At 40.9% G+C, this 18,626-nt stretch overlaps 1 protein-coding gene across 1 annotated transcript in view; it reads right to left on the bottom strand.

The window, feature by feature from the left end:
• Positions 1-8,952: 8,952 nt before the first annotated feature.
• AGO4 (argonaute RISC component 4) overlaps positions 8,953-18,626 on the bottom strand; it is a 35,492-nt gene continuing 25,818 nt past the window's right edge. The window contains exons 12-18 of the mRNA XM_075264512.1: positions 17,428-17,612; positions 16,637-16,796; positions 15,428-15,743; positions 14,080-14,214; positions 13,585-13,686; positions 13,304-13,503; positions 8,953-11,181 (exon numbers count right to left, since the gene is read on the bottom strand). Of these exons, the coding sequence (XP_075120613.1) occupies positions 11,073-11,181; positions 13,304-13,503; positions 13,585-13,686; positions 14,080-14,214; positions 15,428-15,743; positions 16,637-16,796; positions 17,428-17,612 (1,207 nt within the window). The 3' untranslated portion in view covers positions 8,953-11,072. The remainder of the gene's footprint in view (positions 11,182-13,303; positions 13,504-13,584; positions 13,687-14,079; positions 14,215-15,427; positions 15,744-16,636; positions 16,797-17,427; positions 17,613-18,626) is intronic.

Raw genomic sequence — 18,626 nt, 5'->3', positions numbered from 1 at the left:
AAGGGGCCATCCCGAGGGTCAAAAAATTATATATGTGGGTGTAAACTGCTGCTTGGGAACACAGCAGGGCTCAGAAGAGAAGGAGTAGTGCGCTTTTTAGCTTTTGGGGTACAGATTTAGAGGGACCCTCTGTGCGCCATGATGTTTTTGCAGAGCCCTGGAGGTTCCAGTAAACTGGAATTCCCTAAGAAGTGACCCCATTTTGTAGGGGCAATTTTAGGGTCTCGGCAAATATGACATGGTGTCCAAACACCAACAATCTAAATCTGCACTTCAAAAGCACATAGCGCTCCTTCACATCTGCGCCCTGCTGTGTACCCAAATTGCGGTGTAGGCCCACATGTATGACACTGGTGTACCCCGGATAACGGACTTAATTCCATATGTGGGTAGAATCGGCTGTTTGGGCACAGCCGGGCACAGAAGGGAAGGAGCGCTATTTTGTTTTTTGGCGCACAGTTTGGTTTTTGGACATCACTTTTGCAAAGACCCTGAATTGCCAATAAAGTGGAATCTGCAGACATGTCACCCCATTTTGGACACTAGCCCACTGATGGGATTTATCAAATGGCGTAGCGAGCGCTTTTAACCCTTGAGTGTTGCATTTATTTAGTTTCCAGAAATGAAATCGCAACTGACAATGAGAAGTTAAAAATGAAATTTTTCCAGAGATTCGCCATTTTAGTGCCCGATATGTTGTGCCCAACTTATGTCAGCAGAGATACACACTCCAAAAATTGTTAAGCGGGTATCCCGGGCACAACAGCTTTCAGAGCATTCATCTCTGATACAAGTCGGGCACCACATATTATGCACTGAAATGACGGATTCCTGGAAAAATTGGTATTTTCACTTCTCACAATCAGCTTCGTATTCATTTATGGATAATAAGTTATAGCAACACTTGGGGGTTAAAAATTCTCTCTGTACCCCTGGAGAAATCCTTTAGGGGTGTAGTTTCCAAAATAAGGTCTCATATCAGGGGATTCCACATTACTGGTGTTTCACTCTACAAAAGTGTCATGGCATCCAAAAACCAAACCGTCTGTGCTCCAAAAACCCAATAACCCTTCTTCCCTTCTGTATCCGGCTGTGCCCTAATATCAGTTTATACTCACATATGACATTACGTCCGTTATCCCGGGTACACCAGTGTCATACATGTGTCATACCTGTGGCATAAACTGCAGTTTGGGCGCACAGCAGGGCGCAGAAGGGAAGGAGCGCGATGCGGCTTTTGGAGCACAGATTCAGATGTTTGGTATCTGGACGCCATGTCATGTTTGTAGACCCTGTAAGGTACCAGAAAAGTGGATTCCCCAAAGGAGTGACCCCATTTTGAAAACTGCACCCCTCAAAGAATTTACCAGTGGGTGTAGTGAGTATTAGTATCCCGGACGTGACTGCACAGCGGATGGCGAAGAGGGAATATATAAGCGGTGCGGAGGACATTGGGGACACCAAATTCCCTACTATGTCCCAGTAGCTCCTATGATTGGGGGAGTCACTTTGGGGGTCACCTCTGGTGTCTTTTCGCTCATAAGCTGTAAATCTGGAGTGTCCCCTGATTTACGCTCGCACAGCTTATATATTCCCTTCCTGACGCAGCCAGTTGTGTTCTAATGATTTGGTGATGTTTTTTTTTTTGTCTTCACATTACTAGATGCTATAATTTCTATATTTTCCTGGTGACGTGGCCATATAAGGGCTTGTTGTTTGTGGGATGAGATGCATTTTGTAATTACACCATTTTTGGGTGCCTACAATTTATTGAATACATTTTATTAACTCTTTTTTTGCTGGATTTAAAAAAATAAAATCAATTCTGGCATTGAGTTTTCCCTTTTAAATTTTGCGCCATGCAACGTACAGTATAAGTAACATGTGACCTTTATTCTGCGGGTCGGTACGGTTACGGCGATACCTCATTTATAGTATTTTTTTATGCGATACTAATTCTGCAGAACAAAAACACATTTGGGGACATAAATCAGTGATTTTTGCATCGCCACCTTCTGAGAGGCGTAACATTTTTATTTTTCCGTGGACAGTGTTGGTTGGGGGCTTATTTTTTGCGGGACAACCTGCACTTTTTATTGGTACTATTGTGGGGTATATATGACTTTTTGATCACTTTTTATAGCATATTTTCTAAGGTGAGATGGTGAAAAATCACTACTTCCGGCCGTTTTTTTCCGTTTTTTCCCCCCGACGTTTACCGTATACATTAAATATTATTTCAGTTTTATTGTACAGATTGTTACGGACGCGGCGATACCAAATATGTATTGTTTTTATTAATTTTTAGTTTTTTTTTCACATAACTCATTTTCTGTAGAAAAAAGGAGACTTTTGGGGCTTTATAACTTTATTCATTTTTTTCAAAAGTTTTATTTATTTATTTTTCACTTTTTTTCACTTTTTATTTCTCTTTTTTATGTGTCCCTCTTAGGACACTTGATTCAGCAATGATTTCATTGCTGAATCAGTATTACAGGCTGGAGACACAGGAGACACAGGCTGCACGTGTCTCCAGTCTGTAACAGGAAGCCAAGCGATGTAGACGCATCGCTTGGCTTCCTGAGTATATGGGCAGGATCAACCAGGTAACAGGGGGCTCAGGCAGTCTGGGGTCACTGGCCAGACCCCAGACTGCATGTTTTGTATATCGGCACCCTCCGATCTCGCCGCGGGGGGTGCCGATACCGCCGGCACCATCACGGAACCGCTTCAGTTCCGTGATCATGTTTGATCACGGAACTGAAGGGGTTAAAACCCCCACATCGGAGACCCCTCCGATGGGGGGTTATGGAGCAGGGTCTTAGCTGTAAGATACAGCTAAGATCCGCTCCATTTACATCGGCACTGACAGGGAATCCTTCCCTGACTGCCCGACGTAGTTTTCCTATAGGGCAGTCAGGAAGGACCTGTCACTGCCGACGTAGATTCCCTATGGGCCGGTCGTTAAGGGGTTAAAGTTGCTACTGTTTACAGTTTGCTATCAGCATAAAAAGGTGTCAGGGCTAGTTCACATCTGCGCTGGTCTCTGTTCTGCAGGTTTCCGTTTCCTGCACAAAACAGAGGCAGGAGACGGCATAAAACGCTCACCACCACTCACGGGCGGACCCGCTCTGACAGCTTTCCGTCTTCTGCATGCATCAGGCGTCAGTATGCAATCAGTATGTGCATCAGTCCATTTTTAGTCTCAAACTGAATTCAAACGGACGGATGGCATACTGATGTGTGAACCAAGCATTACCTGCTGAACTAATCCAGCAGATAATGGCCTATTTAAAAAAATAAATAAATAAAATGGACCCCATAGCAGCTGCTATATTGGTAGTCTCTATTTTTCTCCTCCTAGTTGCTGGGGTCATCTCTCCAAACCCTGGCCCACCTTTTTCACTAAAGGTAGAATAGAAGGACAAATAGAAGTCCCACTGTCCTCATCAATATTCACTGTATCTCCTCTCCTTCTCCTGTCCCTTTTAACTGTTCTCTCTGGAACGTCTGTGGAGAATATTGTGTACTCCTGCAGACTTCCTCCACTTCAAGTTTTTGCTCAAAACCTATAATTCTGCCTTTCACTTTGCCAAACAAGCCTATTTGACCGCTGTCATCTCTCCTGTAACCCTAAAAGAAGCTTTTCACTCCTTACTTACTCCTAGGCGCCATTCACAGACCTCTGTGCAGAGGACCCAGACACCTATGTCCATGAAAAAATTGATAAGATCCGTCAGGAAATAATTGCCGAATCCCCAGGCAACGTTGATCCCCTCACCTACCACACTTCATCCTGTTCATTCTCATCTTTTGAACAGTTACAGAAGTCGTCTCCCAGCTCTTCTCTTCTCGCCCTACAACCTACAGTAGTGACTCTTTCCCTTCACACCTTCTCCAGTCTCTGTCACCTGCTGTCACTACTTCCCTTACTAAAATATTTAACCTCTCTCTCTCTTCTGGAATCTTTCCCTCCTCTTTCAAACATGCTGTCATAACCCTGCTGAAGAAATCTTCACTTGACCTGTCCTCTGCTGTCCTTGACCTGTCTCTAACCTCCACTTCATCGCCAAAATCTTGGAATGCTTGGTCTAGTCTTGTTTAATCCGCTATCTTCCTGCTAACTTTCTTATTGACCCCTTATCATCTGACTGCCACACTCTGCACTCAACTGACACAGCTCTTACATAAGTCTCCAAAGATTTCCTGGCAGCTAAATTTAATGGTGACTATTCCCTTCTTATTCTTCTGGATCTCTCAGTAGCATTTGACATTGTTGACCACAGAATCCTCCTCACTATGCTCCACTCTGTCAGCCTCGCAGACATTGCACTTTCTTGGTTCTCCTCACATTTCTCAGAGCGCACTTTCAGTGTATCATTTGTGGGCTCTGGCTCTTTCTCTTGCTGTTGGGGTTCCTCAGGGCTCGGTCCTAAGCCCCCTGCTCTTCTCTTTCTACACAGACCCTATTGGACAAACCATCACCAGATTTGGCTTCTGGTACCATCTTTATGCTGATGACTCCTAACTATATATCTTATCCCATGACATCACTTGTGCACTAATACAGAACGACTGTCTCTCTGCTGTCTCAAATATCATGCCTTCGTTTTATCTTAAACTGAATCTCTCAAAGACTGAACTACTACTGTTTCCACCATCTAACAGACCTAACCCTGATAGCTGTATTTCAATACTTACCATAACTCCGAGGTAGTATGCCCATTGTATGGGGATTATGTTAGATCCTTCCTTCTCCACCTATATCCAACCGGTCACACGCTCATGTCATCTCCACCTCAAAAACACCTCCAGAATCCGCCCTTTCCTTGCTATGGAGACTTATTTTCCCTCTGATTCACTCTCGCCTTGACTACTGCAACTCCCTTCTAATTGGTCTTCCCCTTACTAAACTCTCCCCTCTACAATCTATTCTGAATGCAGCGGCCAGGCTCATCTATCAGTCTAGACGCTACAGCAATGCCTCCGGTCTGTGCCAGTCACTCCATTGGCTGCCTATTCATTACAGAATATAATATAAACTTATCACCCTCATCCATAAATACTGCACATCCCTACATTTCCCCCCTAATCTCTGTTTCACCAAACCCGTGCTCTCTGTTCAGTCAATGACCTAAGACTAACAACCTCTATTATCAAAACCTCCCACTCTTGTATGCAAGACTTCTCCCGTGTTGTACCTCTTCTCTAGAATGCTCAACCCTAGACATTTAGATTAATGGCCAATTTCTGCAGCTTCAAGTGCACCCTAAAGACACATCTTTTCAGACATGCCTATCACAAATCCTAATCTATACATTTCCTCAGTTAGAATACCTGAAAATAACTCTCCACTGTTCACATTCCCCATTATCACACTGCATTGATGGCTTAATGGAGTGTAACCTTATATATCCAGGAACCATCTGCACACAAAAAAAGGACACTGACTGGTGACGTCTCATACAGCTTTATTTATATGTGTAATGAAAATAACCTTTATCACAAAAACAGCTGGACCTCTGTATAAGAAATACGACTTCTTGTGTCACCCCCTTTACCTCCTAGATCGTAAGCTTTTGTGAGCAGGCTCCTCAATCTCATTTTGTGAACTGACTTATTACTCTGTAGTCTCATTTTGTCTGTACTTTAAGCTTACAATTTGTAAAGTACTGCAGAATATGTTGGTGCTATATAAATATATTATTATTAAAGGTGCAGCATACTGTGTGGGGGCCAGTAAAGGGGGCATTTAATGTGTGGAGAGAGCATGCAGTATGGGGGGCCAATAAAGCAGCAATATACCGTGTGGGAGTAAGTAATAGGGACTTTATACTGTATGGGGCCAGTAAAAGGGACTTTATAACGTATAGGGCCAGTAAAGGGGACCTTGTACCATGTGGGCACCAGTAAAAAAGGGCTTTATACTGTGTGAAAGCCAGTAAAGGGGGGCCCAGTCAAAAGTTTGCTATGGGGCCTGGTCTTTGCTGGTTACATGCTTGCCTTCCTAGCTTAAGTTTGTAAAAGTGAACCTCGGGATCCAGGGGCCCAGCTTATATATTAGTAATAAAGCTTAGTTAGTGCAGTCAATACACTGGTAAACTTTTATTTTTCCCCGAATATCCCCTTTAACCCCTTCCCGCCGATGGCATTTTTTGATTTTCGTTTTTGACTCCCCTCCTTCTAAACCCCATAACTTTTTTATTTCTCCGCTCCCAGAGTCATATGAGGTCTTAATTTTTGCGGGACAATTTTTTCTTCATGATGCCACCATTAATTATTCTATATAATGTACTGGGAAGCAGGAAAAACATTCAGAATGGGGTGGATTTGAAGAAAAAATGCATTTCTGCGACTTTCTTACGGGCTTTGGTTTTACGGCGTTCACTGTGCAGCCAAAATGACATGTCCCCTGTATTCTGTGTTTCGGTATGGTTCCAGGGATACCAAATTTATATGGTTTTATTTACATTTTGACCCCTAAAAAAAATTCCAAAACGGTGTTAAAAAATTTTTTTTCTAAAAGTCGCCATATTCCGACGGCCGTAACTTTTTTATACATAGGTGTACGGGAATGCATAGGGCGTCTTTTTTTGCGGGGTCGGGTGTACTTTGTAGTTCTACCATTTTCGGGAAATGTTATTGCTTTGATCACTTTTTATTCAAATTTTTATCAGAATTAAAACAGTGAAAAAACGGCGGTTTGGCACTTTTGACTATTTTTCCTGCTACGGCGTTTACCGAACAGGAAAAATATTTTTATAGATTTGTAGAGCGGGCGATTTCGGACGCGGGGATACCTAACATGTATATGTTTCACAGTTTTTAACTACTTTTATATTTGTTCTAGGGAAAGGGGGGTGATTTGAACTTTTAATACTTTTTATATTTTTTTATATTTTTTTTTTACTTTTTTTTTGCATTTATTAGACCCCCTAGGGGTGTTGAACCCCAGGGGGTCTGATCACTAATGCAATGCATTACAATGCTAATGCATTGCAATGCATTGCAAAAAATCATCATCTCTTTTGCAGGCTGTATACACCAGCCTGCAAAAGAGAGAATTTGCAGACTGGCTGGGAGCCCTTAACAAGGCTCCCGGCTGTCATGGCAACGGGGGGTCGGCCCTGGAGCATGCTCCAGGAGCCGGCGATCCCTGCCAAAATGGCGGCGCCCATGCGCCGCCGGGAAGATGGCGCCTCCGGCGCCTTTGACAGCAGCGCCGGAGGGGTTAATGCCTCCGATCGGTCCGGGGACCGATCGGAGGCATGAGAGCCGGTTGTCTACTGCTTAAAGCAGTAGACACCCGGCGGCTATGGCGGTTGCCATAGTTACAGACCCGACACGCGCCGTACTATTACGGCGCATGTCGGGAAGGGGTTAATATGTACTTTCACTCTAAGCACTGTACAAATGCAGATGAAGAGAAGGAACAGACTGAAACTAAGCCAATATATTGGCCTTTTAGAGAAAACGGAAACACCATTATTTGGCAACTTGCCATATATTTCATTTAATTACACATTAAAAACAAACAAGTTATTTCCCTGCAAGGTAAAAAAGAAACAATACAGCCAGCATCTTAATCTAGCAACATGGGCTGGTAGGTTGCCCTTAAATAGCATAGGAAGAAAAAAAAAGTGTATTTTACCTCGTATTGCTATAGACATCCATTCAGAATTTCATAAAACACAATTTGAACATTACAAGTCTAGCAACAATATAGAAACAAAAAATTTACATCAAAATCCAAACAAATGCAAACTCCTGTACAAGGAATCCCCTTTGTAGACATAGAAACACTATAGAAATTAATAACATGGTAAAGTATCATACTTATACATTAGGAGAATAAAAAAGTGATAATAACTTTTCAAAGTTCACACATCATAAAATTAGCCCAAGGAAAAAAACGTTGAAGTTTATTTTATGTTGTTTAAATGCCCTCAAGGAAAGCAGGTGTCTCCTTTCTTTTAAGCCTATACAGTCTTACAGTCTTAAACTTCCACCCAGCTTCAAGAACAGCTGTAGGAATATGGATGTTACCCATCTTCTCATAGGGAAGAGAAAGCAACTGTGGGTACCTACAGTACAAGTTCATCTATGCCTTAGTAGTCATAACTTTGTGAAAATGATTCAAAAGCCAAATCGAGGTACCACATATCACAATGAAACGCTGTTCTAAGACCACTGCTATGCATTACATTGAAGTCAGACACTGACAAACTATTTGCTTGTGATAATGTCACACATATTCCACTTGTAAGATTGTCATTAGCACAATTTAGTCAACTCCTAGACCTATTTAGACTTGTATGCTACATCGAAACCAATAACACTCATATGGTTCATACTCTGCACGCTCCTCACTCCCTGCACAGACGCACATGAGGCTGCTACATACAAATTACACATGGACATCAATTCGATGATGCCTATAGAGTTGGGAGTTTATTGAAATATCTTCAAGACAAACATGTTTATCCAAGTGTAAAGTAGAAAACTGAAGAATTAAAAACTAACAATTGCTGGTATTATAGCTGGGGAAAGGTAGAGTTCCTCACCCAATCACCATTGTACTTAGTGAGTACTCTTATGGTTCCAACACCATTGATTTGTATGGCAGTTTGCAGACAGCAGTTTATGTATATAAGTGCAGGATCTGCTTGACTGAAACTTTCGCCGCCTCTTCCTGTTTAGTTTCACACTTTCAAAGTTCATCCTAGTTGGGCTATTCAATCCAAGTTTACAAATTGTGATTCAGACACAACCATCTCTATTAGTTTCAAACACATACACAGCCCCAATGTGTTCCCATCCTGCACCCAGTTCAAATAGTTTATAAAGTCCAATACACTTCACTATAGTATTGCTGCAACACAATCTGAAAAAAGATTTTAAAAACATACAAACACATACCTCCATGGTGCTACCCCCGCCCCATCCCACCCTACTGATTTCCTACATACATCAAGAAATTTAATAACAAAAAAAGAAAAAGCATAGGACCATATTCATATTATAAGCAGTAAGTAACCCTACTTTCACCTGACTGCACAGATCTGAATGTTATCGTCTCAATGCGTCCTGGCTCAGTTTTAAATATATGTACAGAAACGTGCAATTGACCCTTCCTCCCCAGTCACAAGCAGGCAAGCTAGATATTGCAGTGACATCTGCAAGACTAATGGCACAGGTTAGGTTTGTCTTTTGCACAGGTGAAGGAAACCAAAAAAAAAAAAAAAGCTGTAGATATGAACACTGTATGTCACCTCAGCCATCAAGGAGCAGTTCCCAACCCCTTCAATACCAGGCAATAGGCACTGTATTTTGCTGTAGATGCCGAAAAAGCAAAAAAAAAATAAAAAAATCGGCATATAAAACCTCAGTGCTACTGCATAAATACATGACCTACTGCATACAATTCTATTTGTCACAAACTGAAAACTGGTGGACCCCCACCTGGCATGAAGGGGTTTACAAGCAGCAAAGCCCAAAGCAGCATAAATACTCCCCCCACAAAAGACATTATATATATAACTTCCACTATCCCAGTGAGGTATATTTTGTTTGCATGTGAAAATAAAGCAGAAGCTGGAAAAAGTGCTGGTCAAACCTATAGCCATGCTGCAAAACAAGAGTGGGGTGAAGGGACAGAGCAAACCATAGCAATGATCTGAGGTATTTACAGAGATAACATAATGAATAGCTGGCATTATCACATTACAGAAAATTGTACAGGTCAAGACAGCACAGTATACATTTACTGGACACCATTCTGAAACAAAAGGAGCAATGCAGCAATAAGGGGTTAACACGAAAATCTATTACATTAGTGGGCCCTGTTAGAGAATAAAACATACTGTGCAATATGGGTTGCTTTGAGTTCAGAGATGCATCACAGTTGAAAAATGCTGGTATAAAATTGTGAGGTTTCTACTGACTCAGGTTGCTACGTTAGCCATCGAACCGGTGGGAAGTTACGTGCCAATACCAGGGCCTGCCTGTTGGCAGAAGAGCTTGAAAAGTCGGTGCGTATTTGTCGGTACACATTTGGTGCCTCAGAAGTCCATGGGTGAAAGGAGATTAAGACTGTAAAGGAACCCCTTAGCTGCACCCCTCATTTTACCACAGAAAAGTGGGATGCTACACATACAGTTACATATAGAAATGCTGTGTGAGCTACGGAGAGAATTATTGCCAGAAAGTATTCCAAACCCACCCTTCCTACAAGAGTAAAAATTGTTATCAAATCACAGCAGCATAACACGGGCGTTTTCATGTGCTGGCAAAATACTTACATTTCATTTGGATGGGAAGCGGGTGTCTTCCGGTGGAGGGCGCGGGGGGAGGGGCAGGGAAAAAAAGTAATGGCAATCTGCATTTTTTTAAAAACCAATGGCAGTGTGTACCACATGGCCCTTATATTAAAATCTTATTTATATTACACATTCATTTAATACAGAAAAAAAAGTAATTCATTTGCAATATAGTGCAATAGTTTTGCAGCTCATACACGCTAAAAAGTACAAGTCTGCAATGGTAAAGAACCTGACAGACTGCAATACCTGTAAAAAAATTAAAAAGGTATTTTACAGTAAAGACTAAACCTCATTTAACATGTTTATGGCCCCGCACAATTCTACTTTACCACTTATGTATATACTCACAAAGCAGCATGTAGTTAAGACAGAGTATGTCAACTTTTGTTAGAACCAAGGATGGAGAAATGCTGGCTTTCAAATGATAAAAAAAAAAAAAAAAAAAAAAAGTAAAAAGACAAACATTTGAAGCAAAATCTTCAGATATCTTGCAAGTTTGAGGTAAAGATTCAGTCCAACGTATCAGAAGACAGTTTAAGTTTTTGATATACTTAAATAAACATTTAAAACAGACTATTCCACAACTTTCCTCAATTCGGATCAGACTGTGAAGAGATTCAGTGCAAAAAGTCCAAAATGTGCTGGTAGGAAGCCAAGAGCGCCATCCCTGACAATAACAGGAGACTGTTTCAACCATATGTTTTAGGGCTCTGAGGAGAAGGGAGTCTGGTGCGACAACCCGCTGCTCTGTCAGGCGAAGTACATTGTATGCTGGGTGTCATGATGAATCTGGACAGCTTTGGCCAGAGCTTGAGGATCACGACCATTGCTCTGTCCAGACACATGGCTTCCCTCGGCACTGTGAATAAAATGGTACATGAATTAGAACGCAATGACTTTGTAACCGTACTATTGACTCATTTTACATTATTTTCATTAAACCCTATTGAAATCATAGGTAAAGAATTTAAGCTAATCTTTATGACCATAGATATCAGTTTCTTCAAAAGCTTTAAGAATAATTTAGCAAACTTCTCATACCAGATTTTGCAGAAATGCATTTTTGTCGCATAGTCGCTTGTGCCAAAAAAAAAAAACCCCTGATACTTTTTCCATTTTCCAACCAGCTTGCTTGGGCTGGGTCGATTTACTACAATTCACGTCAAAAATTCACTACTAGTTACTGCTGAAATTACGCCAGTTCCTGGGCTAGCATAGATTTCAGTCCTGGTGCATAGGATTCTTCCGCAATGCCCAGAATTATTAAAGGGGTTGTCCCACCTCAAAGATCCTAACTACACTGGTAGCTTATGTAAACTGAAGACTTTTCCTAAATATATTGCTCTAGAAATGCTGCTTTGTTTTCCTGCTATGTGAACTTATTCCTTCCATTGTTTACACAGCGTTGCATTAACCACGGACTTGTGAGATAGGACAAGTGACGTCACTTACTCACTGCTGGCAGAACAATCAGCTCAGCTAATTGCTGGGGAATGAATGCAGAAAGTGAGAAGAAGAGACTGCAAGCAAACCTGAAACAGTGAGATGGGAAAACCCCTTTAAGAGGCCAAAGCCTAAAGGAGTTTTCCAGTTTCAGCAAATAAATGTTACAGTTTATATAATGAAAAACTATACAATTTTGTAATGTTTTCACATGACCATAGAATACTTTTATCCACAGGAAGCAAACACAGCTGCACTGCTGGCCAGTGATCTAGTGTGTCTTTGCCTCTGAAGTCTCTCTGCAGTGCTGAGGACTCATTACAGGTTGTGGGCAGTTCAGTATTCTACTATCCAATTACCTTTCTGACTCCTCCTGCTCCTGACTATATAACTCCACTTTGCATGCTGTCAGTTGCCTGTCTTACACTACAGTTGCCAGTGGTATCTAGAAGAGATCTGTCTGTCAGATTCTGCTGTTTTCATCTGTTTATGAGTAATGGTCCCTTCAGCTTACCTTGATGCCTATTCAAACAACTTGGATTTTTGATAAATATTGAGCACCCTGTTCCAAGCATAGCTGTTCCGGGTGCAGTGAACCCTAGTCCTTTTACTGCTTGGAAGCTTGGACTTTTATAGGGGTTTTTGTGTGTGATACTAAGTTCTGTTTATCCCATCCCTTTGTATAGCTTCAGTACTGCTGTGTTTCACGTTTATTTTCTCCTCTATACTTTTTGCTTCCTTATATTCACCGTCAGTCCAGTCGGACACCTGGGTGGGGCTTTCTCTTTATCTGCCTCTCCTTTCTAAATATGAAAAAAGTTAAGGGTTTTCTATTTCACTTGTAGGTGAGTTATTTCTCCAGCTGTATTTGTGTCCTGTTAGGTTAGTTAGTTGGGCCCACGGATATTTCTAGTGCGCAAGGCAGGGATTAGGAGAATCCACACGTGAGTAATTCCAAACTACTTATTTACTAAGTTTTTTGTATTTCTTTTGTGTTTTTCTTATACACTTGATTGAGCAGTTATCGGTCAGGGGCCAGTTCCAGGTCAGAGATCCCCACATCATAACACCATGGCCTATAAAGTCCTCGGTCACACCAAACCCGAAAGAAGAAAATTACCTGCTCCAGGTTCAAAACCTGCAGCACAACATACATTTTTTTTTCAACAGTGTATACATGGAATATGCTGACAGAAACCCACTGTAAATTTGCCACCCCGGCTTTAAAGTTAGATTTAAGATTAGACTGTTACAGTCACTCTCACATGTGGAAAATGAAGAGACTGAGGCAGACTTCTGCCTCAGCTTCCTCTCCATTATCAATCCCTCCATGGCAAGCTGAAGCAGGGATTTGGCTTTCTCTCACTGAATAGTCACCGATGAATGTCTTGTGCTGTGGATTTAACTATATGAATTAAAATGATTAAAAAATAGCAAACAGGTACACGTGCTTTAGCCCTTCCTGTGAAAACAAGTAAAACTACCTATAAGTAAAGAACAGAAGCAAGTCAGGAATAAACAAATGACAGATGTCTCACCTATCATGATCTTTGTCCACAAGATGGTATCTTGCTCTGAAAGCAACCAAGCGAGCATAGTATGCAGGAGCAGGGATGGAGACTGAGCGAGTACATCGGACATACGTGTGACAGAGTTGGTAAGTTAAGAGCTGCAACTCATCAGCGGTGAAGCAGTTATCATCCCAAAGAACTTGGTAGTGGGATGGGCGACTGGTTCCCTAAAGAAACACACCAATATTTATTTTCATTATACAATTTATGTCAGCAATCAATACGTGCACACGTAGCAGCTTACATACCTGAATGCCAGCATGGCTACAGAGATAGAAGTCAAACTCTGATGGATGTGTAATGGTGCTGTCTACTGTAGTCCCTGCTGGTACATTTCCACTTTTTCCCACCTAAAAAACAATTTATATGTAAAATATCATGTTTCTCCTTTTAGCTGCATTTTTTTATTGGAAGGAACCTTGACCATGCCTATAACTATTAAATGGTCAGCTATAGCCCCCAACACCTACAATGCCATAGAATGCTTGCCAGTAAATGGTTCTCAGTACACTATTGCAATGTGAAAATATAGACCAAAGTCACATGCCTGAAACTCCAAGACTCCAATGCCCCCATGACACTTTTCTATACCACACCTTTCCCAATATATCACTAGCAAGTGAAAATGTATTTAAATAAATAAAGCTTTAGACAGGAATAATATATTTTCTTTCATGTACTATATATAACATAATACATCATTATTTTTGCAATTCTCTGTGTGTGTGAGTCTGCAAACATACCCTCTCTGTTTTGTCAGCACAGAAAAGTCTGGTATGATGACGCTTCTGAACAACAATGTATGTGATTCCAGGTCTGTAGTCTTCTTCCAGACTTATGCAGGCTTTCCGAATGGCCATGAGTTCAGGCCATGCAACCTGCAAGTATGAAAGCTTTGTTAGATTAACTTTTGTAACAATAAAGGAACGGTTGGATTAAAAAATATATACATATTTTAAAATCTTTTAGACTTCAGTACAGGTTACAAGTAGGGTTTACCATTACAGTATCTTACATGAAACCTACAAGACTCCAGAATAGGGTCAGGTCTTCTATCACAAAAGTCAGAACTACTCAAACTGCAATAAACAGTAAAATCCAAACCCAGTCTATTTGAAGTACCTCATATAAACTTAAAGTATACCTTTCATTTCAGGTGACTTCAGTACGAGCTTTGTGTGTATATGATTAGCACCGTATCTGAACATTATGACTTGTATATGGTCCCTCTGCAAGGTTCATATCTAAATGTGAGTACTCTCAGAGCTTGTAGGTTAAGACTAGTTGCTATGATAACTGCCATACACTCCACACAAGGAAGAGAAGATCCTACTCTGCTGTTTATCTGTAGCCGACCGACAGAAGCAGCAGGGAGGACACCATAAAGAAGCAGCATGTGAGCTAGAAAGTATGGCACCATTTGTGCAGTGTTTCCATCTCTGTCTCCATCTAGCAGTTGTCTTGTTCACCTGTTCAAAGAACTATATGGGCAGTATTTAACCTGATCTCTTTGAGCTGAAACTGTCTTATTTATATATTATTTATTTAGCCGACTTGTATATTGTGTCTCAAGATGGATTTAGCAGTAAATTCAAAGTGAGTGAGTAGTGTAGAAAGCCAAGAGGAGGAAGAAAGGAGCCAGGTAAGCAGACAAGGTGGTGTTCTTGTCTAATCTAATCTAATAATATATATTCCTAACTGTGTTGTATTCACTTGCACTACTGATTTATGCAAAGTTTGTTAAAATGACAGTGAATATTTAATATTTATTCACTCATTTAAATTGATGATATCTCTAAAGGCGTGATCTCTCTAAAACACAGCCCAAATACACAATATCACAGTATATTCAAATAGTTGCACTCAATTGAATCCTGACAGTAATACACAATAACTGAAAGTGAACCCATGCATATAAAGGCATAGTAATGTTACTCAAGTTCTACAAAAAGAAACCTAATATACAGTAAAATGTCAGTCTAATAAACAGTGTCTGATGAACTGGCTGGACATTAACCCATAGAAAAGTCTAATTCAAAGAAAGATACCATGGCACACCACACCTGGGTCACAGCCAAACAAAACACCCACCTGTTTCATTTGACCTTCGGACACACCACCTCGGTAATAGATAATCCGTGTAGGCTTGAATCGTGTTGATTTATAGAACTGGATGAGAAGCTCACGCACCATGTTACTGAGGTCTTGAATGACTTCTTGACTGTACAAAAGCTCTTGAGACGTCTCCTGTCGGGAAGTCTGCACACGTACAGTAGCACAATACCGGCTTGGGTGACCATCCATACTGCCCACTACAGCCGCAATTGAAGGTTTCTTGCCATCACCAGCAGGAGGATGAGTCACATCAGCACCCAGAAATATAACTGGCTGCTGAAATACAGAGGGCCTGCAAAGACAAGAAATCAGTGTTGTACAGCCATATTGAAATGACATTAAACAACAAGTATTATTACAATTTATCATACTAGAAAATACTCTCTACATTTTTATAAGTCATCATAAGCCAGCAGGAACAATTTTCCTATAAACATTCCAAGAAGATGGATGTGAGAAATGCTTTGACACTTACCCACAAAACAATAAAGAAAATAAGTGACAACCTTCCTTATGCAAAATGCTACAAGTTTTACAATTCGTATACCTGAAACACTAAATTGATTTTCTGGAATTTTAAGAAATGTGAGAGTTGTGTGAGAGGCAATACGCCACTCCTACAGCAATGGCAGCATCCTTGTGAATGTTGCAGACAGTTACTAGCATCAGCAACTACCGTATGTGGCATACAAGTAGTTATGTGCCATACATTCAAGAGACAAAAACGTACGACACGTTATCACTGCAAGACTGGTGGGGACCAACAGATCATTAGTAATGGAATTGTCGGGGGACTGAACATGACCAAACATGTCATAAACTGATGTGCACAAACCTCTATTTGCTCTTACTATAAATATACGATAAATAGAGGCAGTAAAATACCCCATATCTGCTCATATACTAGATATGTTCTGTGCAGGAGCTAAACAATAGCTGAAGTCAATGAAAGCTGAGGAAGTATATCACATGACTAGAACCATCTTGAACCCCATGATCATAGAGACCACCACATTCCTATGTTTATAAGCAAATATAGGTAGCGGGGTCATTGAATTAACGTGCCTGGATAAAAAATAAAGGCACTTAGAGTTTCATGTGATGAGGCAAACCAGTCTATTGCATTTTATAAATTTTAACTAGAAAGGGGCCATCCCCTTTGCATTTTCTAGACAGCTGGATTACCTTTGATGTGGTACCAGAACATTGTTTATGCCGCCAAGTTTTGCATTGATCTTCAGGCAAAGGTTGGAAAGAGTTTGCGGAGAGGTCTTCACCACATTTTTAACCTGCACACACTGAGTGGCCATGCCAAGGAGTGTGTCCCCTACTCTCTTTACTTCAGCTGAAATGAAAGTCACATCATATCACTTAATACATAATACACAAGAAGCAAATATGACTACCTAGCCCTAACACAGTTATTTTAAAATATAGTGTATAGCACCACAACCAGAGGAGATAAGGCTTATACAGGATTACAACTTTAAAAATACGGATTACTCTGCAAGGCATGCAAGTATCTTCATGTAACAAGGTTTATAATATTCCTTATTTAATGAAGAATTGATTCTGTGTCATAAAAGAGGCGGGCTACCTTAAGCATCATGCATATTTGTATGTACAATTTTTTAATTAGTGGTTATAATGACTGAAGCACTGTTTTTTATTCAGCACTTGGCAATACTGTGAGGAAATGTCAAACTATATGAGAGTGTTGGACTTAGATGAACTGTTTTGCAGCACTAATCTTAGCAGTTGATGTAAGCACACACAGCACCTATGCTGAAAGTGCCAGCCTCTAAACAGGTCATGTGATTAGCAGACTGGCCAGCCAAATCAGACAGTGGACTGTAGACATTTTCTAATCACGTACATGAGAGCTTTACATCCAGGTTCTCAAACAAAAAAATATTCACCAGTGTCTGGATATACTTGGAATTTTTTATTTTTTTGCCTAAAAATTTGTTTCTTACCATACACTGGAGTCTTCCCAGGAAGGATAACCACAATCAGCTGGAGACCAACATAGGTAAGTTTTAAATGTTTGAACATCGGCTCCACACTGTCCGCACCCTGCGCATATTTACAGAAGCATGGCTGACCCTGGATGGGCATCCCAGCATCCTTTGAGATCTTTCTTAGCTGGTCTGTAAAGCTCCTGTACAGAAATAGAAAGCAAAGATTTCACTTTAGAAAGCGTAAATATCTCAGCAGATCAGCTCATATTTTTTTTATGCTGCTGATTGTCAACAGATTGCAATCTTTATTTCACTTGCATGTTAGTGTGCCAAAATAAAAAATAAAGATCTTTTATATCCAAAAGTTTTGTTCAGATGAATCTCATAAATGATAGGAGTCAGAACAGTCAGGAAGACTTATTATGTCTTGCATGCTAGTTTCCTGGAATAAAAAGTTGCACATTTTTTGCACAAATATTATTTTTTTTTATTTTTTAGATTGCTTTTGCAGGGGGTGAGGACCATTGGCCTCATCAGAAATTTGGCATAAATTATGCTGGTGTGGATTTCCCTCCAGGGGCATGGCCCAGGAGAGAGTATGCTTGATTTATAAATGAGGCATACCTTCCACTGATTCTAAGACTAACGCCCCATGTGGCATCCCGCAGCAAAAAAGTTCTGCAGGAATAAGTTTTCATCTGCAGATTTTCTGTTTCAATTATACCTAGAGAGAAACCGCTGGTGTTTCTGTATATTATAATTGACATACTGCTATTTCCAAATTCACGACCTTAGGGTGCATTCACACTGAGTAAACGCTAGCTTATTCTGAACGTAAAACACGTTCAGAATAAGCGGCGTCTAAAGCAGCTCCATTCATTTCTATGGGAGCGGGGATACGAGCGCTCCCCATAGAAATGAATGGGCTGCTTCTTTCACTCCGTGCAGTCCCATTGAAGTGAATGGGGAGTGCCGGCGTATACGGCAAGCTCTGCTCATGCCGGAGCGTACACGCCGGCACTCCCCATTCACTTCAATGGGACTGCACGGAGTGAAAGAAGCAGCCCATTCATTTCTATGGGGAGCGCTCGTATCCCCGCTCCCATAGAAATGAATGGAGCTGCTTTAGACGCCGCTTATTCTGAACGTGTTTTACGTTCAGAATAAGCTAGCGTTTACTCAGTGTGAATGCACCCTTACACTGCAAATTCTAA

This window comes from Leptodactylus fuscus, chromosome 2, assembly GCF_031893055.1.
Source record: "Leptodactylus fuscus isolate aLepFus1 chromosome 2, aLepFus1.hap2, whole genome shotgun sequence".
NCBI lineage: Eukaryota > Metazoa > Chordata > Amphibia > Anura > Leptodactylidae > Leptodactylus > Leptodactylus fuscus.
The sequence above is the reverse complement of the archived record's forward strand: the minus strand, read 5'-3'. Positions and strand labels throughout refer to the sequence as shown.